Here is a 24,164-nt window from a genome sequence, read left to right as displayed (position 1 = left end):
AAAAAAAAGTTTCAATTTCTTTAAGCAAAATGTAAAACCTTTTCATCTATAATACATTATAATATATTTTCTTTAGATGTCTGTAATGTCTTCTTCTTCCTAGTGTTTATGACCCAAACTGATTCTTGACAGATTTCTTTTTTTAGTGATCTTAATTTGTTTTGTTGACCTTAAAAATGAAAGTAAAAGTTGACTCAAAAATGAAAGTTTGCTGAAAACTGACTCATCCTCCAAGATGTAGAGGAGTTTGTTTTTTCTTCAGAACAGATTTGGAGAAATTTTGCATTTCATTACTTGCTTATCAATGAATCCTCTGAATCCAAACCACATCACAATAATTCACAAGACATTCCATGAATCCATTCCATCAATCAATGTCTTGCAAAGTGAAAAGCTGTTTTTAAGAAACAAATCCAACTTTTTAATGAAGACATTTTAATTTCAAACTGTTATTTTCAGCTAAAATACAATCCCTCTAATATCGCTTTAAGAAAAAAGAAAAAAAAGTTGTCTCATCTGAAACAGGTGAGAAATATGCACAGATCATGCACCAAGCAAAAACTGTTCATAACAAATATGTTGGTGGATTTTGATGTTAGAGGAAGTGTTATTATGGATTATGGACTGGTGTTTTGTAAAAGTGATGTTTTTATCAGCTGTTTAGACTCTAATTCTGACGGCACCCATTCACTACAGAGCATTCATTGGTGATCAAGTGATTGAATTCTTAATTTCTCCAAATCAGTTCCGAGGAAGAAACGAACTCCTCTATATTCTTACAAGACTTAAGATTCAGTAAATTTTCAGCTAATTAAAAAAACTGTTTTTAACAGAACATATTTAGTTGTGTGTATGTAAATATATATATGGGACGAATAAATATTTTACCATCAAAATAATCTTGCTGTTCCATGTTAAATAATGTATTTAATCATGAGGATTTTGAATCATAATTTGAAATGTTGGACAGAAAACCTAAATGCTTGTGTTAATAGTGTCCAAAAAAATTTGAACTACATTATAGTTTCAAGTTAAATCCATGTTGCTGTCATCTTGGGAAATGCATAAAACCGATTTGTTCAGGACGCCACACTGAGCCAAGGTCAATGTAAGGTTTGTAAAAGTCCTGCGTGGCACATCCATAGTCTCAATCATACACTTGTCAAACCTCTCCCCGAATTCAGCCTCAGCCGCTGTAAGCACTGCCTGGAGCTGGTCCGTTGGCCGGAAATGGCACTTGAACCTCTGACCGCATGGTGTTCTGATCGCCAGCAGCAGGCCTGATTCCTCTGGAGCTGGACCCGTCTCACTTCCTGACGTCACATCTGGACAGGCCTTTGTCTGGACACGTGAAGTGTGTTGACATACCTCACGGCTGCCGTCACCTTGACTGAACGTCCGCTCCGTACCTGTTTTCTTCTCGATGGAAGGGAGAACCCTGTATTTGTTGAGTGAGACGGGCTCATCAGGGGGTCTGTCAAAGATTTCAGTCAGTATATCTGTACCAGGCTGGCTGCAGCGTCTCAGAATGGCTCGGGATCGGAGGCATTGGTTTAACCTGTCGTTTGCCTTGGGGGCTGGAGGTTGGGGTGAAAGAGACGAGGACTCGGAAGGTGAATCCTCACTCGAAGGGGGAGCCATCATGGGTCTGCTGCGTCCCTTAGATGACTTGGGCCGGGTCACATGCATCCTTCCTCCAGCAGACATTGAATTCTTATCAGACAGAGAGATAGATAGATGATCACTCAATAGATAGATAGATAGATAGATAGATGATCACTCGATAGATAGATAGATAGATGATCACTAATAGATAGATGATCACTCAATAGATAGATATACAAACATTAGATTTACATCGGTATTAATTTACCAAAAAAATAAGCTTATACGTTACAAAAACTTCAAATTGACGGTTCTATTTATAAGTTAATGTTGATAAAATATTTAAGAAATAATCGTAACACGGTAAAATGGTAAATGTGTCGTACCTCTTACGCTATTTTGCTTGTATCAGTGGTTTTTGAAGAGATGAAGTTAGCAGGCATCTTCACTGCGGTCGAGAGTTTTGCCGACGCGCTGGCGTCTCCTTAGCAACGCTTCTGAAGCGGAAGTGCTATGATAAGCGTCATAAACGCGCCAACGTCCGGTGTCAATGATGCCACTTTATAATGAAATGTTAAAAAGCTTAGATGAATATAAAATGTATGTCAAACTACTAAACAGTGCTTACGAAAATACATAATTTCTTGGGTCATTTTTCTTGTCTGTGGTACACATAATAATATAATTTATAACAGTCAGAATGAATGTTACTTCATATAGTTACTCGTGCATTCATGTGAGACATTTGCTATTATTATACATTTACATTTCCTTAAACACCTTAAAGAAATGTAAGGCCCAAAAAAGTCACTTTGGATGAAGCATGTTGTAATTGAGAGGATAATAACTAGCAATATGCACAGAGTATAACTAATGTTATATAGCTTTCTAAGAAGTGTGCTGTTTGTCAAACTGTAAATAAATGTTAAATATTGAAAGAAGTAAATGTCATTATCCTAAGGCAAAGCTTGAAAACCAATGTTAAGTATTCATTTCATTTTAAATATGAGAATAACTATGACACAAATAGATTTCTCAGAACATTATATTTAATTATTGCATTACATATTATTCATTTATACACTCACAACTAAATTTCCCCCTTTGTAGTTTCAGCAAAGCTACAGATGTACATCACACATCCGACAGGAATTCAAGTAAAAGGATTTCCAATAAACATTTAACACTCAAGGAAAAAAAGACCAATATATTCAAACATACAGCAATTCAAATTTAAATTCAAATTTAAATACATTTCATGCTCATCTTGTGCTTTTGAATGGCTTTATATTGTTCACTAAGGCTCAAATATATTAAAATACATCCAGCATTTAATGCTCACTTGTAGTCGATAGCTTAAATGAGCAGAACCATGCTTAAAATGTGCATTAAATCTGCATATTGCATGTCCCTTCACTTTTTAAACAGGCAGACATTCAATCAAGTCGATGTTTGTAGTAAATAAGTGAGTATGTGCCACAAGGACTATGTAGTGTATTAATTAGTGTAAAGAGTAAAATATATATCAGTCCTCCCTCTAAGGTAACTCCAGGAGGTTGTTCTTCACATATAAGTCTTCTGTGATCTGGTACACTTCAGCGATGAGAGGCAAAGACTCTCCCAACAGAGCAACCACCTGCGTCTGATCACCCGCATTCATCACATCAAAGAATGTGTCACGGCCCGGCAGGGCACAGAACGCCACGCCGACAGCTTTCCGGATGAGCCAGGGGTGGTGCTGAGCCAGAGACTCGTTATAGGCGTCAGAACACATAACGGAGGTCTTGCTGTCCTCGCTGCTGGTTCTCAGTCTCTCCAGGAACAGCTCCAGCCAGCGCAGAGCCCGATGGAGCCTCAGAAGAGTGCGGCAGCCGGATTCTGGGTGGCTGCCTCTTTTGGTGAGGTCCACCAGGTCATTTTCCAGCTCATACCTCACCATGGATTGGATGGTGACATAATGGGATCTGTTTTCTCCTGAAAGGAAGTTTTCTAGGATCTGGATTTTGCTGACCACATCCTTGGAGATGAAGGAAAACACGCTCCCCAAACTGTTCATGAAGCTAATAGGGGAAAAAAGAGGGATTTTAATTATTAAATTTATTTAAACTGCTTGTTGTCTTTATATTCAAATGGCATCCCAACAGTTTATTAATTCATTTTTGACCAATTAATTATTTCATTAATTTGACAGATATTTGTAATAAGATGATCATTAGAAACTTTTTAATTAACAATATACATTTCCATTAATTGCTCAGGTCCTGTAATCATTATAAAACTAAATATAAGATAAGATCTTAATGTAAAACAGTAGTAAAACTCGTACTCACGCGACCAGCTCTTGCCATCCTGCTATATAGTATTTAATGTAAACTTCCTTTTCCTCACTCAGACTTGATCTGAATGTTTCCAAAACCCTTTGAAGACTGAATGTATCTGCCATGTCTGTTATCTCTAATTTAACTGACACGAAAGACAATTTGTGGACAAATTCTTACAACACAGTCGATAGGGCAAGAAAAATCCTCCTATGTATTAATTTCAATAAAAGTCTTATATGTTCTTCATTGGGATCTTATCACTGTAAATGCTTAGCTCTTCTGTCGATCCTCTCTTCCAGGATTTTCCTGTTCTGTAAGCAACGTAAGCACCAGGTCATTTTCCAGCTCATACCTCACCATGGATTGGATGGTGACATAATGGGATCTGTTTTCTCCTGAAAGGAAGTTTTCTAGGATCTGGATTTTGCTGACCACATCCTTGGAGATGAAGGAAAACACGCTCCCCAAACTGTTCATGAAGCTAATAGGGGAAAAAAGAGGGATTTTAATTATTACATTTATTTAAACTGCTTGTTGTCTTTATATTCAAATGGCATTCCAACAGTTTATTTATTCATTTATGACCAATGAATTATTTCATTAATTTGACAGATATTTGTAATAAGATGATCATTAGAAACTTTTTAATTAACAATATACATTTCCATTAATTGTTCAGGTCCTGTAATCATTAAAAAACTAAATATAAGATAAGATCTTAATGTAAAACAGTAGTAAAACTCGTACTCACGCGACCAGCTCTTGCCATCCTGCTATATAATATTTAATGTAAACTTCCTTTTCCTCACTCAGACTTGATCTGAATGTTTCCAAAACCCTTTGAAGACTGAATGTATCTGCCATGTCTGTTATCTCTAATTTAACTGACACGAAAGACAATTTGTGGACAAATTCTTACAACACAGTCGATAGGGCAGAAAATCCTCCTATGTATTAATTTCAATAAAAGTCTTATATGTCTTCATTGGGATCTTATCACTGTAAATGCTTAGCTCTTCTGTCGATCCTCTTCCAGGATTTTCCTGTTCTGTAAGGTAAGCAACATTAGACCAATCAAATCAGGTTTTTCATGTCACATGGCATACAAATGCGTCATTACCATAGACGTCATTACAAAGTACTCGTCCAGGCGGGGGCGCTCGAGGGCTCAGAAAGTCGAAATTTCAGTTGAGCCACATTCAAATATTGGAAACTATTTGCTTTCTTGGAGAAAGTTATAAACTGAAAATATATAATCTTTTAAATAAATTAACGCCACAACATTTTTACCTGACAATGGAATCTAATCACGCCCCTGAAATCTGAGTTAAAACGATTTTTAAAAATTGTTGTCCAGAAATCACAAACGAGTGTGATTGGTCCACATTAAACAGCGCTCTGAAAAGTAACAGCGAACACGTGACATGGCTGTTTTTAGTCCGCTTTACTAACAGCCTTGTTAGTAATTTATACCTGAATAAAAGTTATAAAGGGCTTTAACAGCCATAAAATGAAAACATCCAGTGACGATATTAAATAAGAACATTATTATTTAGAAACGACAGAAAACGTATCGACCACTAAGCCACGCCCACATCGAGGCCTTATTGATTTTCTACTCTCTTCTTCTGTGCGTTGTTTAGCTCCCGTGCTAACCTGTTTCTGATTGATCTACTAGTTAATCACGTTTCCATTCTTTACAGTTGGTCTACATCCCTGGCTAGTGTGCAAGCTGACCGACATGCACTCATCAAGTATTCATATCCGGCTAATCTACAGTTAGAGTTTGACCGTCAGTCTCCTGTAAACATAAAACGTTAATTTCAAAGCTACCAAGATGCCTGATATCAAAGTTACGCCTTTAGGTAAGAGGTTTGCTTAATTCTATTGTTAAAACATATTTAAAAACTTCATAAATGAGCCATTAGCAAATATAAGATGCATAACAAATTCGAAAATATTGTGTAGGAATCAACGATATTAGCAGATGAGTTAACTTTTTAATTAAAAAAGTAAAAAATAAATAATAATAAATGAAACAATAATATAAATGTATGTTTAATTTAATTTGTGTATGCCTATAGGTTCGTAATTCAACATAATATAATATAACATTATTTGACGTGTATAATATAAATAGTTTAATGTTATATATACATTTATGATATAAAATGTATGCATTTAGTAGACACTTTTATCCAAAGCGACTTTGCAGTGCAAACAGTTTTTACCTAACATGTGTTCCCTGGGAATCGAACCCACAACCTTGCACTGCTAACGCAATGCTCTACCACTGAGCCACAGGAATAAAAATTATTATAAATGGTAAATGTCCTTTTAAATGTGTGAATCTGTTGTTTTGGCAGGGGCTGGTCAGGATGTTGGCCGCAGCTGTATTTTGGTCTCCATCGGAGGCAAAAACATTATGCTTGACTGCGGGATGCACATGGGCTACAACGATGATGTGCGTTACAATGGTTCATGCTATGTTCACTTGTATGTATTCTGAGTATGATTATGTAATGTACAATTTCACTTGTATGCTTAACTATCTGTTTGATTTCAGAGACGTTTCCCAGATTTTAGTTACGTTACACAAAACGGTCGCCTCACTGAGTTCCTGGACTGTGTCATTATAAGGTTAGTGTATATTTTGATGTGTAATGTGACGTCGTGTATGTCTTTCCCTTCTCCATTGTGATTTTTCCCTTCTTTATGTTCTTCTCAGTCATTTCCATCTGGATCACTGCGGTGCTCTTCCCTACATGAGCGAGATGGTGGGTTACGACGGGCCCATCTACATGACCCACCCCACCAAAGCCATCTGCCCCATCCTGCTGGAGGACTTCAGAAAGATCACCGTAGACAAAAAGGGAGAAACCAACTTCTTCACTTCACAGATGATCAAAGACTGCATGAAGAAAGTTGTGCCACTCAACCTTCACCAACAGTTCAGGTAAAAAGGCCATTGTATGGGAATTTGAAATCAATTCATTTTATTTATTGTTTTTATATATATATATATATATACACACACACTCATCTAAAGGATTATTGGAACACTGTTCAATTTCTCATTAATGCAATTATCTAATCACCAATCACAAGGCAGTTGCTTTCAATGCATTTAGGGGTGTGGTCCTTGGTCAAGATAATCTCCTGAACTCCAAACTGAATGTCAGAATGGGAAAGAAAGGTGAATTTAAGCATTTTGAGCGTGGCATGGTTGTTGGTTCCAGACGGGCCGGTCTGAGTTTTTCATAATCCGCTCAGTTACTGGGATTTTCACACACAACCATTTCTAGGGTTTACAAAGAATGTTGTGAGAAGGGAAAAACATCCAGTATGCGACAGTCCTGTGGGCGAAAATGCCTTGTTGATGCTTGAGGTCAGAGGAGAATGGGCGACTGATTCAAGATGATAGAAGAGCAACTTTGACTGAAATAACCACTCGTTACAACCGAGGTATGCAGCAAGCATTTGTGAAGCCACAACACGCACAACCTTGAGGCGGATGGGCTACAACAGCCGAAGACCCCACCGGGTACCACTCATCTCCACTACAAATAGGAAAAAGAGGATACAATTTGCACGAGCTCACCAAAATTGGACAGTTGAAGACTGGAAAAATGTTGCCTGGTCTGATGAGTCTGGATTTCTGTTGAGACATTCAGATGGTAGAGTCAGAATTTGGCGTAAACAGAATGAGAACATGGAATCCATCATGCCTTGTTACCACTGTGCTGGCTGCTGGTGGTGGTGTAATGGTGTGGGGGATAATTTCTTGGCACATTTTAGGCCCCATAGTGCCAATTGGGCATCGTTTAAATGCCATGGCCTACCTGAGCATTGTTTCTGACCATGTCCATCCCTTTAGGACCACCATGTACCAATTATATATATAATACATTTTAGTAATAATTAAGTTCTTAATGACTTAAGAATTTTGTTTTTACATTTTCGTTATTGAAAAGGTTCACATTACAACAGTATGTAAGCATCAAATAAACTTTTTGTTGCTAAATGTTTTTTTTATTTTTTGAGAAATTGTCTCTACTTTAGTTTTTTTTCTTAACTACCTTACAAGATTTCAAATTATAAATTATTATTATTATCTTTTGTTATTTATTGTTAAATTAAACAAGTAGAAACTTTTAGAATATTAATATTTTAATATACAAATTGATGTAGAATATTTAGAATGTAGAATATTTAAAAATATTTGAATTATTTTTTATGTTGTTAATTTTCCCCATTCAGAATGTTTAAACTAAACAAAACTTCAGAAGCATCAAATTAATGTGTTATGTTACTAATTATTATTATTTATTATTATTATTATTATAGGTAGACGAAGAGCTGGAGATCAAAGCGTACTATGCAGGTCATGTCCTGGGAGCCGCAATGTTTCAAATCAAAGTCGGCTTGGAGTCTGTCGTCTATACAGTGAGTGTCACGTCGCTCATCACATACTCTGATTTTATGTTGTTCCAGTTGTTGACGTAATTTGCAAATTACATCTAAATCTATTTGTGTAGGGTGATTACAAACATGACACCAGACAGACATTTGGGGTGAGTTCAATCTTCCTGTTTTGGTCACAAATTTTATGTATGTTTCAGGTTAGATTCATTTAGGTTGAATTGTTTTCTGACTTGATTTACACAGAGCTGCATGGATTGACAAATGCCGACCAGATATTCTGATATCAGAGTCCACGTACGCCACCACGATCAGAGACTCCAAACGCTGCAGGGAGAGAGATTTCCTGAAGAAGGTTCATGAAACAGTAGAGAGAGGAGGGAAGGTAACTAGGGTGCATTCATAGATGTAGATTTCAGCTGGCGTTTGGATGTGCATGTCCTGTTCATCTTTGTGTCTGTGTTGTAGGTCTTGATTCCAGTGTTTGCTCTGGGAAGAGCACAGGAACTCTGTATTCTGTTGGAAACTTTCTGGTGAGCTTGTACAGTTGTTCACTGCCCTAGGATTGCTGCTGCTCACCTGTTCATTCTTACCTTTGTTAATATGTTTAACTACACAAATTCTGTTACGACACTCCTAACCTCTATATTAGCGCAGAATGGTGTGTAATTGCTGGCTCTTTGTTTTAACAGGGAGAGAATGAATCTGAAAGCCCCCATTTACTTCTCCACCGGGTTGACTGAGAAAGCCAATCACTACTACAAGCTCTTCATCACCTGGACCAATCAGAAGATCCGCAAGACCTTTGTACAAAGAAACATGTTTGAGTTCAAGCACATTAAAGCCTTTGATCGCTCGTATGCTGATAACCCTGGACCAATGGTAAGACCACTATGAAGAAATATGTATACCGTATTTTTCGGGACTATAAGTCACACCTAAGTATAAGTCGCGTCAGTCCAAAAATACGTCTCACGGCTGTAGATGGTAATATTTTCTCTCCGTTCATGTCAAATTAATTTGGATAAATAATCACACATGACTATAAGTATGAAAAAAGTGCGACTTATAGTCCGGAAAATACGGTAATTCATAATTGATATACTCAGCTAGTCCACAGATATATATTTTTTATGATTAGTTCAGTATTTTTCTATTTTTTTATTATAAATGATATATGTAAAAAGTACCTTCTAGAATATTAAATTAGTATTCAAAAATAATATCAATGGAAATTTAAATCTTATTTCTGATATAATCTGCAAGGCTATATGGAGATTTCATAGATTGTTTCATTGTTAAATTATTTTTATAATTATGCAAAATATATATATATATATATTCTTTTTTTTTTTTTTATTATTAGATGATACTTGTAGAAACCATAGAATATTAAGTTATATTTGAAAATTAATATTAATGAAAATGTTAAACTGGATAATCGATATACTATTCAAGGATTTTCTTTTTGTACAATTATCAGCGTTATAATAATATTATTAATTTATGCGCATGATTATGGTGATGATGATTATTAGTATAAAAGTTGAAGCCTTTAGAATATCAAACATGGCATTTTTTAAATCTTGTTTCTTTAAACCCTTATTTTTTTTCTAATTTTCATTTAAAAAAAAAAAAAAAGTAATAATTTGTTAGTTTTAAATGTGTATTATTTAAAATGATTTTCCACTAATAGGATGTTACATCTATCACAGAATAAGTAGTGAATCTTTTTGGTGATCAGAATCTAAAGGTTTACAGAGTGGTTTGACTCTTGATTCTCAAGAAGCTTGGAAGTTGGAAGCCATTTCTGCTGTTAAGGCATTCAATAAGAACTGATGGATTGTTGAGAAGTGACTCAAACAAGTGCATGATATCATGTATAAGCAGAGGCTTGACATCTGTTCCATCAGGTCGTGTTTGCCACCCCTGGGATGTTGCACCGCTGGCCAGTCTTTACAGATATTCAAGAAATGGGCCGGCAATGAAAAGAACATGGTAAGATTCCTTATGAAACGAGAGATTGTGTTACTGAGACTTACTTAGCTAACACTGCAACTCATTCAAAGTGCATACTGGACTAGTTGCTTACTTATTTATTGAGTTTAATATATTTATTTCTTAGCTGATCATGCAGGGTACTGGTGTGCAAGGCACTGTGGGACACAAGATCTTGAATGGACAGAAAAAACTGGAGATGGAAGGAAGAGCAACGGTAATTATTGGCACTTGCAAACAACGATTTTTATTAAGCTTCACTAGAATTTTTTTTTTTATTTTTTTAAACCTTTAACCACACCTGAGATAATTCTTATGTCAAACCTCTAGAATTCATGTATGAATTTGTATCCTACAATAACTGTACAAAATTGAAATTGTAACATTTAATTAAATGTATTTATTTAATGTTTTAATGCATTAAATATACAATAAAAACAGGAATACTGTGAAATATGTTTGCTTAATTAAAAGAACTTTTTTATTTTAAAATGTTTTAATAATAATTGAAAATAATATCATTATTATTAGAATCACTTTTTAAAAATATATTCAAGTGGAAAAAATTGTATTTAAAATTGTAGTAATATTTCACAATTGTAATTCCACACTTAGCCAATCAGTGTATATGGTTGTGTGTGTGTTTAGTTGGAAGTGAAGCTACAGGTGGAGTACATGTCCTTCAGCGCTCACGCTGACGCCAAAGGCATCATGCAGTTGATCCGCATGGCAGAACCTAGAAACATGCTGCTGGTGCACGGAGAGGCTAAGAAAATGGAGTTCCTCAAAGACAAGATCGAGCAAGAGTTTAGTAAGTCTACAGCTTCTCAAAATACTATAAAACTTTGGACTGTTACAGCGTGCTTTGCTGTTGCTAAATTCCAGTTCTGTGATTTTACTCTTGGGAACTTTAGAGGGTAAAAAAATGCAATACAGGATTGAAGGAATATGATCACTTTAATGGTGTACTTACAAGTGTTTGTTAGATGTTCTCCCTGTGCTAATGTTTCACCTCATGCAGGTATCAGCTGCTATATGCCGGCTAACGGAGAGACGACGACCGTAGTGACGAACCCCAGCGTCCCTGTGGACATCTCGCTCAATCTGCTGAAGAGAGAGATGGCTCTCGGAGGTGTTGATTGACACATACACCACTGACCGCTTTACTTGACCTGTTTACAGAAAAGCCATCATGACTTCTTGTCAAGTGGCTATATTGGTCTTGCACTTTGCTTTTGCTTCTTTTAGATTGAGTTTATATTTCTGGATCCCATTGGCTGGGTTCAAGTTAAGGTCAAACGACAATATTTCTGGCATAATGTGGATTACTAGAAAAATTACTTTCTTCCTTCTTAAAAATCTGGGTTAATCAGAGGCACTATCAGTTGAAGGGAATGAGGCCGATCTGTAAACATTAAAATACTCGCTGTTAAGATTGTATAGCCACATGTGTCAAAATAATATACATGTTAACAACTTACTAACGTTTCCTGAGTAAAATGATATATAGTTTTACTTTGTTTCCATGACATTATATTGTCATAAATGCTAAATCCCTAAAGGGACTGTAAAAATTATGATTTAAACATACAAGTGTATAATTTAACTAAATATAACAAGTGTTAAATGAAGCATTAATGCAAGCGCTTTTATTAAATTAGGAGTGTCACATTACTACTACTACTACTACAGTTTTAAATTTTTTGTTATTTTTACAATGTTTATCATCAATATTATGCCATATTTGAATAAATAATATAACATGAAACTTTCTCCCAGGTCCGTTGCCTGATGCTAAAAGACCTCGCACCATGCATGGGACGTTAATAATGGAAGGACAATGTAAGTCATCGTGGCTCTTTAGGTTCGATTTCATCATTTGTTTGACTCATATAAGTTTTTCAGACGTTGTCTTCTGAATATGTGTGCCTGTGTAGAGTCTACGGCTGGTTTCTCCAGAACAAGCTCTCAAAGAGCTGGGCCTCAGTGAAACACCAGCTGCGCTTCACCTGCCGTGTGCAGCTCCACGACCCCCACAGCGACACCGACACACTCGGCCGCATCTACACACACCTTCAAGAGGTCAGCCAACTATACCACACACACACACACATACTGTTCTATTGTTAATCATTCCCCCCTAACTTTCATGTAACAGGTTTAACTAAAGCTATTCAAAACAAAACCCACAGCGTATGTGGGATGTGTTATACTCTGATTTACACTTAGAGGTTAAGCACTTTTTTTTCTTCAGAGGATATCAGTTATGTGATGTGAACTTGAAAATGAAAGAGCAAGATTCATGGAAACGATGAAAGGGGAAATATAAGGTATTCGTGCATTCATAAGGGTTTCATTACAAGTCAAGTCGTTTTTTGTTCTCTCTTACAGTGTATTAAAAAGTTACAGCATCCAGCACGTCCCAGACGGCACGGTCATCGTAGAATCCATCGTCATTAAAGTGACGTCCTCAGCCGAGGAGCCCAACCTTCTGCTCTCATGGAGCTATCAGGTGAACAAACATGTGATGAAATAATTCTTCTTCATTTAATCTGGATTATATTGTGTGCACTTTTAAACCGCTTGAATATTTTAGTTTCTGTTTTGGGTTGTGTATGTGGAAAATGTCACTTGTTTTTTTTTGCCCCCGTAGTTGGTCTAGTGGAATTCACAGTACATCACAGCCCACAAGGGAAACTTTTTGTACTTATGTTTCCAAACAAAGTGGTATCACCAACTGACAAAACAGACATATAACAATAAAATCACATTCTTCAGAATTTGTGACCCTTGTCTTGGGTCGCTGGTGTATATTTGTAGTAAAATAGCCCAAAAAATTTATTGGATGGGACAAATTATAGCTTTTTCTTTTATGCCAAAAATCATTCTGACATTGTTAAATCATGTTCCATGAAGATATTTTGTAAATGTTCTACTATAAATATATCAAACTACATTTTTGATTAGTAATATTCATTGCTAAGAATTCATTTGGACAACTTCAAAGGTGTTTTTCTCAGTATCTAGATTATTTTTTGCACTCTCAGATTTCAGATTTTTAAGTAGTTGTATCCCCGACAAGTATTGTGCGATCATAATAAACCATACATCAATGGAAAGCTTATTTATTTTATTTATTTATCGAAAAAATTACCTTATGACTGGTTTTGTGGTCCAAGGTCACATGTGGCAAAATTGGATTGCAATTGAAACGGCGAGAAAGTGATTTTGTGGTGTCAGTCTAGCGTGGTTCACTTTATTTTTGTCTAATAGTGCATCCTCTAGAAATGTCTCTGACCACACCAAGACACGCTCAGAGCTTGTACTCATTTAGACCCCTTTTTTTTTTTTCTTTCATTTTATTCAGCAAGGATGCAATGAATTGATCAAAAAAATGACAAGACATTTTTGTTCTTTTAAAGAATCCTGAAAAAATTAAATTAAATTTAAAGTTTCAATCATTGATAATAAGAATAACTTTTTCCTGAGCAGCAAATCGGGAAATGAGTGTAATTTCTGAAGATGACACTGAATGTGACACTGAAGACTGGAGTGATGGCTGTTGAAAATTCAGCTTTGACATCAGAGAAATAAATGACGACATTTTAATGAATGAATAATATAAAATATATTAAAAAGAAAGCTGTTATTATGAAGTGTAATGATATTTACCAGTATTAATGGTTTTACTGAAGTTTTTATTAAATCAATGCAACCTTAGAAAAAAAAACTTATTAGATTTTAGATTTTGAAATGTAATATTTTAACCTGTTTCTCATTATGTTTTAATGATTTTGTCCCCCTCAGGATGAAGAATTGGGCAGTTTCTTGTCTACGTTGCTGAAGAAAGGTCTGCCTTCGTGACTGTGGTGACACTTGATGTTTGTCTTTGGTTAAATAACAATAAAGATTTTTTTTTTATTGATGTCGTTTGTGAAAATATATTTATTTCTTAGCTTTAGATAAAAGTTCAACATAAAAAAAGTGGTCAGTATTCAGAATTGCAAACAATATGCAGGGATGACACTGACATCCAAATCAACTAATATATGCAATAATTAATTGATGAGAAACAAAATTAAAACACAAAAACATTGCATGAACCACTAAAAAGACTCAAGACCTAAGATCATTACAAAAAAACAATTTATCAGTCTAAGAGTAAGTTTGCTGTTATGTAGTAACTACAGTCATTCTCATTTGATTTTGCACTAGTAGTACAATTATATGAGAAAAAAAACTCCTAGCCACATTGGAGTCCATATTTCTGTACTGCAGATTTGGCATTAAAGATTTTATGTGCTGTCTTGCCTTTCTTTTACTCCTTTTAACTGAAACAGTTCAGCTGAAACAAAGCCATCAAAAGCCTTTGGAAATGGAATAAACCCCCTTTTTCTTCTTCAGCCTCAGTCTTTTGAGCCTCCATTTGTAGTGACCCGTAGCAAAGTAGTACAACAGCGGGTCCAGGAGGCTGTTTAGACTGACCAGAGCCATGGTCACCCTACGGAGGACGTAAATCCCGCCATCCTCTTTGATGTCTCTCAAGCGTGACAAGAGGTACGCTAGATGCACGACATGGTAAGGCAGAAAACACAGAATTGTGATGACCAGGATGGCGTAGATGATGCGCCGTGCCCCGCGGGCAGTGGAGTTGTTGATCCGGGCGATTCGACGGGCGACAATGGGGTAGCACACCAGGATGACCACAGAGGGCAGAAGGGAGCCAAAAATGAGACTGCATATGCTGTACGGGGCCAAGTCACTCCACTCCTCTTTAGTGAAGCCCTCAAAGCACATGTTCCCTTTGCTTGATAATGGGCATGTTAGCATGAAGGCCAACACGGCCGAGCCGGAGACCAACCACACAGCGGTGCTCACCAGAGCTGTGAGATTCGTGTTGCGAAGCTGCAGGTAGGTGTGAGGGTGGAGGGTGGCGATGTAGCGGTCCACGCAGATGCAGGTCATGAAGCTGATGCTGATGTAGATGTTGGCGAAGAAGATGGTGCCAGTGATGCGACACATGGCATCGCCAAATATCCAGTTGCTGTCATTGAGGTGGTAGTGGATACGAAATGGCAAGGCGAACAAGAAAAGCGTGTCGGCCACCGCTAGGTTAATGATATATATGTTTGAAGGAGACTTCTGTTTGATTTTAAAGACGAAGTAATACAAAGCTCCGAGATTTCCAATCAATCCGAAAAACAAGCCCAGGCTGTAGATGGGTGTGAAGAGGTAGCGCTGGAAATCTGTGTACAATATGGTGGTGTTTTCCATGATGCTGTCCGGTAAATATGTTCTTAAAGATTTTAGAGATTTGCTCGCATCAGCTCCCAAGTCTTGCTAGAATTGTAACGCATGCATTGTTCATAATTTTGGTTATTACTGTGCTTTTCGGTTCCCCATCAGGGTAGAGGTGAAAGTCAGTGAGTTTCCGCTGTGGAAAGAAAATATTATTATTATCTTATCGAGTCAAATATTATCTTTTAAATCATGTCAACAAGTGAAGAAGTTCTTGCACCAGGTGCTTATCATGTAAACAGGTTTAGTTTGTGACTGTGCCAGTTTCAGTACTAGTTCAGCTGACAGCATTTGTTGCTTAAAGTCATTAAATTAAATATCGAATCGTCCCTGAAAGGGGGGGGGGGGGCGTTAAGGGGCCAGTTGCATACACACAGCCACTATGTTTGACCAACTAAAAGTAAATCCAAGAGGAAGCTAAACCAGTCTTACTTTTCTGTTCAAATTACACCGGAATATATTTCTGTAACTTAAAAAAATTACAATAATAATAATAATAATTACATGACTACCTTTTTAAGACTAGTCTAAACAGTTTATGCAACCGCAATATCGTGAATTTTGTGTATTTTTGAATAATATAAAATAAGAAATGTGAAGCTTATAATATTATAAAAGCACTTACATTATTTCCTCTGTAAAAACGTATGTATTATTTATTCGGCGTTATTTTTACCCTCGTTTTATACGCTACGTTGTCATGGCAACAAAGCCGTTAAGTTAGATCTAACTTTTACAGGTTAGCTGTCTTTTCTTCATAGCAGTGGGTTTGTAAAGTAATGCTAACACGCATATCGTTTACCTTTAGTGGATACACTTCAAAAACCGTGAGTATTTAATCGTTTATGCGTTGATCAATTCATTGTAAGTGCAGCACTTTAAAAAAATAATTAACATTTTGAGGGTAACGTTAATCAGCGAGTGCTGTCGATTGAGTTTAACTGACACTGGACACGGAATATTAATTTAAAGCAAAAATGACTGTCAAATGCATGTTTATTTCTCAATTTAACGTTTTATGCGGATTTATAATTTAAGAAAAGTATTAAATTAGAAAAAAAAAGGAAATGGAAGAATATGCCACACACACACACACAAACAAACATAACTTTGAGATGTACTTACAGTCAGTGATGAAGAAGTCGAATTAATATAAAAAGCACGTTATTTTCATATAAAGCCTAATGAGAGCTAGATGTTGCTCTGTCAGTGGTGGAAACTTATTCTGAGTATTGTGGTTTTACGCAGAGTTATGAAAAGACTGAACAGGAAATCCAGAAAGTGCAGCCTCCCACGGTGTTTTGAGGGGCCATGCAGACATGTTCGCACGTGGAAACGATGCATTACATGTTCCACTGAGTGTACTGTAGTGTCTAGGGTTTAGGGTGGCTGTGTTGAAATGAGTCACCCCTGGAACTGAAGGGTGGTCGTACAGTGCACTGATGGAGAGTAAAAGTGGACTTGTATGATCGGAGTACGCCAGTCGTTACTCACTTTTATCTGGTCGTATTGCTTCTGCTGTGGTTTTGTTCCTCTTGTGTAGAATCAGATTTGCTGATCTTAATCTGTGTCTAAAACCTCAAAAAAGGTTTCGGTGTTGTCCTACTGTATGTACATGGTCAACATCTCCCATCATTTTAAACTTGATGGATTTGGCATTTGGACACTAGGTGGCGCAAAGCGTGTTAGAACCACTGATCTGTAATAAAGATATATTTGGATGCTTTTACACAAAAGTTTCATTGCATTGCATTCTTGTACATGATCTTTTGACTATACTTTACCTGAAGCCTTTATATATATAATACATTATAAAAGTATATCAATGCATTCATTTTGCCTTAAAATGCACCTCATAATGCACTGGTGCATACATATAATAATGTATAATAATTGTAAACACACAGTTACAGTATAATACATTATAATGCTTTTTCTATATTTATATTTAGAAACTATGTGTTTTATATTTAAACACAAAACAAACAACCGATTTCAGACGTTACAAGGAATCTGCAATCTTTATAATGCATTTGAACTTGATTACAATTATTTATGAAAAGATAAATACAACACTTACTTTCCAATAAAATACATCCTTAAATCTTAAAGCAAAAATAAGTCTTGATTAACATTTTTTAGTGATAAACAGCTTTACAAAGCCATGCTACAAGCACAAAATGTTTAGACAGGATGTTTGCACTGAAGTGCAGGTAACACGCTGATGATCTTTGATACATTCATCTGTAATGTCCTGTAAGGATCTGTGCTTTGACCTTGCTCCTTGTCCTCTGGGCAAATCCACTGGCCTTTTTCAGCAACTGAAGCATCTTAAGGCCACATAAAAATTGTGAGGGTGGTAAAACTGTTGAATCACAGGAAATTCAGATGAAACTGAAAGTGAGCAGTCACCTTCCATAGCATCTTGCCCTACATGTGATTTCTCATCTAAATGCTTGATGAGGGAGAGTAGTATGTTTGATAGGAGAGTCGATTGATTCTAAGGTTGTAAATCTGACCTATAAATAGTAGCAGATGGTGTTTCCCGCCTTCACCACCTGCTCAAGAGAAGTGTAGGAGTTTCTGGAAACCATGTGAGATCATATGCTGTTTGACTGGCATGTAGAGAGTCAACATGCTTGTAAGATTCCATACAAACACTAGTAGCTATAACAAATTGCTTGTCTTATTGAGTTTACAGAACTACATGTGTCAATCCTTAACCAAATCACATGTATTCCAATTTTTATTTCATTCAACTTTTTGTGCTCCCTTGTGCTGTCTTCTGTCATTTCTGACCGGAGAATTTTACATGTAGATTTTTTTTTAAATCATACTGTAGCTTCACCAGAATGGTGCAAAACTTTTAAAAATCTTTAAAAAAATACAGATTTTTTTTAAGTGGACAGCAAGGAGGGGGTTACAACCTAAAACATCAAGAGTGTAAAACTGATACATCCACTCACACACACACACACTTACTTACACACACACATACATTTATGCATACTCAAATGAATTGGTGTGGCTGTAACCTTATAGCCATAATGAGTCAGAGAACTTAAATAAGAGGTGAAAATCAGCTCGGACCCAGAATAATTAATCTCTGATAAAGCATTCCTGTTCATTTTGGTTACACTTTTATAGAATTTTAATGTTTTGTGTAACAAACTACTTCCTGTGTTCAGGTTTGAATGTTGTAATATTAAAGAAAACAAACTACATTTCAAATCAAGATTTAAAACAACAAACATTTCAAATCAACATTTAAAACAACAAAAAATATAAAGTCCACAACCTAATAAAAGTAAACAATTATGTATAAAAACAGCTAGGGAATTCACAAGCCTCTCTTCAGAGTCCTATACAGGAATCTAGTGGTTACACCATGAAATTACAGGTTTTTATTTTTCTTGCTCTCATCAAGAGGTCATATTCTGCCTTCAAAATTTTAATTTGAAAGGCCTAGTCTCTATTTTAATCTGAAATACTGCATTATTTGAAAAATAATAAAAATAATAAAAATAAAATCGAAAAAAAATTGTGTACTATTTTCAATGAGAAAAATGTATCGTAATTATTGCATATATTTTAATTAGTACCATGAGATTCTCTCAAAATGCAAAAAAATAATATAATATAAAATATAATTTATATCTATATATATATATATCTATATCTATATATATATATATATATATATATATATATATATATATATATATATATATATATATATATATTATAATATTTTTGAACAAAGTTATATTAGATTGATTTTACTGAAGAAGAAAAAAGTTACATTTCAGGTGTCCGGTCACTTCTGTAGTATCCTTAAAAAATAATTGTAATTAGTTTTTTGATCATTTATTTTGATGATAGACTAAGACCTAAACTTGTGGTGGTGATGACGTCACTAACCCACTCCATGCAGAAATCACAAAGGTACTTTCAAAAGTATGTAATGATAATAATAATAATATTTATATCATTAATGCAGTTTTTACCTTGAAAGAATGAAATTTGGTTTTATACGATTATGCTGAATTTATTGCTTCCTTATGCAGAACAGGCAGCTTTCGTGAAACCTTTCTGCACGCCCATTCCTCCACTCCAAGATGCAGCTGCCCCTGCCTTGGAGCCGTTTGCATTGGTTCAGCTTCTTTTTTGTTGCTTTTATCTTCTCTACCGCATAAAATTTCAGATTACAACATTTTAAATTCTAAAAAAAACTGCCTTGGCAACCACCAACACCATTGTAGTATCATGGTGCTTTTGTACTTGGAAGAATATACTCTTTGTGTGTGTGTGTGTGTACATACTGTATATACAATTTGTCTAATTTTATTCAAATTTGTAATATGTTTCTACTTAAGTTTTTTAGACCCATTCATGATTAATTGCTCCGAAATGGTCTAAAAATCTTGTATAACTTGGCATTTAAAAATGCACTTGAGACTCATTTTTAGATGCTGGCATATGGGTCTGTCATTGTCTCGTGTTCTGCTGACTTGAACAGAGCTGCTGGATTTATGAGATTCTATGAGATGCCTTATGAGAGCTAAAGGAATTTAGTAGCCTGCTAAAGACGGAGTTATTTCCCGGTAATCAGTTTTGAATGTTTGTCTGTGTATCTGTTGATTCATGAATTGTTTGCAGTTTGTGTTTCTGGAGGGAAGAATTTGAATCGCATGGAACAGAAAACTAGAATCAGACTGCAGAGACTAAAACACTTCCCACAAGAAAAGGCCAGAGTATGTACTGAAAAAATGCAAACACATTGAGGATGAATAATGGATCAGAGACAGTTAGAGAGAGAGAGAGCATGCATGATATTCTTTTGGCTGGAAAGTGGCTGAATCCCTCCAGTGGCTCTGGGTTGTAGCACCTGCAGTCAGGAATGATATGGTTACATACAGTGTGCATGTGTTCAGTGGAGGTTTACTTCTTCCATCCGGAGAAAGAGAGAGCACTAGGAAGAGCTGGGATCAAAAGTAGGTCAACCTTCCTGAGACTCACATCTCTCACAGCAAATCAACCAATCCACACTGCTGCAGCACCAGTCCTGAGATGAGAGAAGAACAGCCAAAATCTGAGCTGACAGGACACAGCGACCGCACAGCTGCTCATCTATCTATCTATCTATCTATCATGCCCAGGTGTAAGACAGAAGCAATTATGGTCATTTCCATTATTCTGGATTGTCTTGTAGATCAAACTCCATTAAGGAGATTTTAAGAGGTGGTTCTTTATAGAATTCTTTATAAAAATGCGTGCAAAAATAATGGAACAACTTTAACTGAAAAGATGGAATTTTTCCTGTAAATCTCTTTTTTTTTCTCTGGCTGAATTCATTTCTAATTTAGATTGCTGACTCAACAGCCACCAAAAAAGAAAAAAAATCCAGCTTTGATCTGTGAAAGTCGGAGAGAAAGCTCTGGGGAAGAGAGACAGGAGAAAGCGCTCGGATTTTAACTACCGTAACAGAGCAGAGAGGGTTTTACATGCGAGACACAGCTGGAGGCTGAGAGCAGATACAGACACATGTGATCTGGTGTCCTCATGGTCTCAAAGGCACTGATCCTATCACTGCTGGTGTCCTGAGGCCCAAAATCAGCGTTTCAGTAGTGCTGAAATAGAGAAACTATGTGCTGTTCAGTGACAGGAAGGTTTTGGTTGAAACCAAATGATAACACCATGTTGGAGCCGCAGCATTTCGAGTCTCGGCTTGAGGTGCTTCCTTCTCTCCTGTACTGACGCTTCACATCTCTTCTCAAACTATCCTCACTAAAATAAAGGGAAATGGTCCATGGTACATATTTGATGTATACATGCAATTCCCATAAAAATATGTTAGATTTATGCTTAAATCAAGAAACCATAGTACTTTATGCAGTTTTGCTTTTAAAGTAAATTTTATTTTATTTTAAGGATATTTAGATATTGTATCTGGACTTTTGTACATTTTAAGTGTGCCAAGAAATAAATAACAAATAGCTTGGAAAAATTAATCCGTTTTGTAATCTGTAATCATAATCTGACTTGTAATAAACCTAGATTCGTATTTTTTTTTTTTTTTACATTTTAAGCAAATTTGTTGTAAAAATCACTGCGTTTTACAAGAATTTGTTTGTCTTAAAAAAATGTGCTACTTTATGTTGTTTTGTAATTATTTGTGAACATTTACAAGTAATTTCTAAGTAAAAATAGTTTTAACCTGTTAACTGTCACTCACGTTTTTGAAGATAGAGATGAATGTGCATGATACAAACCTAAATTTTTATAATTCATGACTGAAAACATTTTTTAACATGATTTTGATGTACCATTTACATGCTAATGCAATGTCTGATTTTAAACTGGGTTTTGAAGGATGAATTTTGAGATTTTATGTTTTCAAGTGATATATAACTTCTGATGATTTCTAAAATGTGATGGAGAAAAAGGCAACGAGGAAGTATTTTTTTTAAACAAAGGTATTTTTGTAATGTAGATTTCTGAGGGTGCACTCTTCTCATAAATTCATCTATTACTTTTCCTACATAATGTTTAACAAAAAATATTGGTAAATAAATTGGGAGTCTTAGACCTTTCCAACGATATATAGTTTGTCAAGATTAGATTAGATTTGATTATAATATAGTATAGTCAACGTAGGCGTCCCGTATACGGGACGGGGTGACATTTAACAGGTTAAAGCCATTTTTTTCAGTGTGGTTTTAGCATATTGCTATTTGCTATACAGTTGCTAGCATGTTGTTGTCCATTGCTAAGGCATTTCTAGGTTTCTAATTGCTTATTTCTGTTCCCTCCTTCAGTGTAAGTCCGTCCAAACGTTCAGTGATGAATTATGCTCTGATGATTAAGACTTTGAGCTAGGCATTTGTTAGACACTCTCACTATGAGCAATAACGTGACTTAACCTTCTAGCCCACCCCAAACAAACTGTCATGGACAGGCCAAGGGCTATTCTGTCATCTCAAGTGTGGAGAAAAAAAAGGGAATGACATCATTCCAATTTACGGGCTTGGCTTTCCCTGCATGGGAGCAGACTGAACAATAGCATTCTATAAAGGCCTGGAGTAAAATCCGCGTGCCTGTCCCTCCCCCAGGCTGCCCCATTTCCTGTGAATTAATAATGCCCTCTATTTTTGGCTTCAAAAAAGGAAATGCAGGCTGTTGAAATGCTCTAATTAGATTCTTGACATAAAAATGCACTTAGGACAATTGGCATGTTCATTTATCTAAATGCTGGCCATCTTCTCATGAACGACCTTGTGCATTACACAGAACAATAGAGATGATTATTAAGAACCCATGCCAAATGTGACAATTAAAATATGAAGATGCTGAATTGTCTTAGTGGATTTTTTGTTTGGTTTTCAAATTTATGGCCTTTTGTTTTGTTTCTTAACGTTTGGTGTTAAAATGATAGTGTGAACGCAAAGTGAAACAGGACTAATTGTATCATCATCTTTTTTGGTCTGGACCACAAACCAGTTACATATGTAACTTTCATTCTCTGAAGAAGGGAACGGAGACGCCACATCAGTAATGACGTCGAATCGGGAACTCAATTTGTCAGTCATTACCGACATGACGTTGAGAGTGACTCACTGAAAGGGAAAGATTTTTAGATTCCCAGAACATTTTGAGAATGTTAGTTTCAGGTTCCCAGAATGTTCCAAACGTTCTCTATTAGTCAGCCACCAAAGTTTTCTTTACATACTGTAAATACGAAATTCCCTGTTGATTTTAAAAAAGGTTTCCCTAAGTTTCCCAGGATGTTCTTATTTGTTTTTCATAATAATTACCAAATGAGAACATTATGTGATTGCCGGGAAGAATCAAGAGAACTGAGTTGATTAAAATACATACTGTGCATTAAAGGTCATGGGTTTGATTCCTAGGGAATGCATGAACTGATAAAATAATGTCTAACTTGAATGCAATTGATGCATTTAGATTTGCTCTGGATAAAATCATCTGTCAAATGCATTAAAGTAAATCTGATGTAATATTAATGATGCTCATCCGGTTCTAAAATGCAGTGCTTTTTCGATCAATATAAACAACATAATTGCCTTTCCTTTATTTATACTAGCTTGTCCAGTGATAAAATATGGGTGGCTAATGTTTAAAGTTTCATTGAGACTCATATTTGCTTTATATTTGCTCTTAGGGAATATTATTAGACCTCTAAAATGTATTTGTGACTGATTCAGCAGTTTTGACCATGGAGGAAAAATCTAGCAGCTCAATTTTGTTACATTTAACCTGTGGTTTGTGCTAAAGATGGCAATGAGCATTGCAGGTTATCCAAAGTCAGCTGATCAGAATTCATGTCCTCAGTTAATGTGTTGCTGGTGGTCAGCAAGATGCTAATATTCCCAGCTGTTGTCCAGGCATTATATGTGAACTGGTGCTGCTTTCCAGAGCTGGATATGAACTAAACATTTTAAACAAGACAGGAAAGAAAGAAGCTGTCAGCAAAGTTCAAACATATGTTGAAAGATGTCT

The 24,164-nt window shown here is 35.8% G+C and overlaps 3 protein-coding genes and 1 pseudogene across 4 annotated transcripts; 1 reads left to right on the top strand and 3 right to left on the bottom strand.

Moving 5' to 3' along the window:
- Positions 1-12: 12 nt before the first annotated feature.
- LOC113065362 (UBX domain-containing protein 10-like) lies at positions 13-2,084 on the bottom strand. Its single transcript, XM_026236584.1, has 2 exons — positions 1,992-2,084; positions 13-1,713 (listed from the first exon to the last, which is right to left on the bottom strand). Exon 2 carries the CDS (start codon positions 1,705-1,707, stop codon positions 1,027-1,029), a length of 681 nt encoding a protein of 226 aa, XP_026092369.1. The 5' UTR covers positions 1,708-1,713; positions 1,992-2,084; the 3' UTR covers positions 13-1,026.
- Positions 2,085-2,632: 548 nt separating this feature from the next.
- Positions 2,633-4,138, bottom strand: cptp (ceramide-1-phosphate transfer protein). The gene is made up of 2 exons (XM_026237158.1): positions 3,936-4,138; positions 2,633-3,665 (listed from the first exon to the last, which is right to left on the bottom strand). Exons 1-2 carry the CDS (start codon positions 4,046-4,048, stop codon positions 3,143-3,145), a joined length of 636 nt encoding a protein of 211 aa, XP_026092943.1. The 5' UTR covers positions 4,049-4,138; the 3' UTR covers positions 2,633-3,142.
- A 1,383-nt stretch (positions 4,139-5,521) lies between these two features.
- LOC113065303 (integrator complex subunit 11-like) lies at positions 5,522-14,271 on the top strand (annotated as a pseudogene).
- A 2-nt stretch (positions 14,272-14,273) lies between these two features.
- On the bottom strand, positions 14,274-16,875 carry LOC113065690 (lysophosphatidic acid receptor 4-like). 2 transcript variants are annotated; one of them, XM_026237156.1, is made up of 2 exons: positions 16,770-16,875; positions 14,274-15,780 (listed from the first exon to the last, which is right to left on the bottom strand). In XM_026237156.1, the coding sequence occupies exon 2, from the start codon at positions 15,618-15,620 to the stop codon at positions 14,706-14,708; it is 915 nt and encodes a 304-aa protein (XP_026092941.1). In that variant the 5' UTR covers positions 15,621-15,780; positions 16,770-16,875; the 3' UTR covers positions 14,274-14,705. The 2 variants fall into 2 exon arrangements, with proteins under 2 accessions (XP_026092941.1, XP_026092942.1); XM_026237157.1 differs by lacking the exon at positions 16,770-16,875 and adding an exon at positions 16,270-16,328.
- Between the last annotated feature and the right edge of the window lie 7,289 nt (positions 16,876-24,164).

The sequence above is a fragment of the Carassius auratus genome, chromosome 48 (genome assembly GCF_003368295.1).
Source record: "Carassius auratus strain Wakin chromosome 48, ASM336829v1, whole genome shotgun sequence".
Lineage (NCBI taxonomy): Eukaryota > Metazoa > Chordata > Actinopteri > Cypriniformes > Cyprinidae > Carassius > Carassius auratus.
The sequence above is the reverse complement of the archived record's forward strand: the minus strand, read 5'-3'. Positions and strand labels throughout refer to the sequence as shown.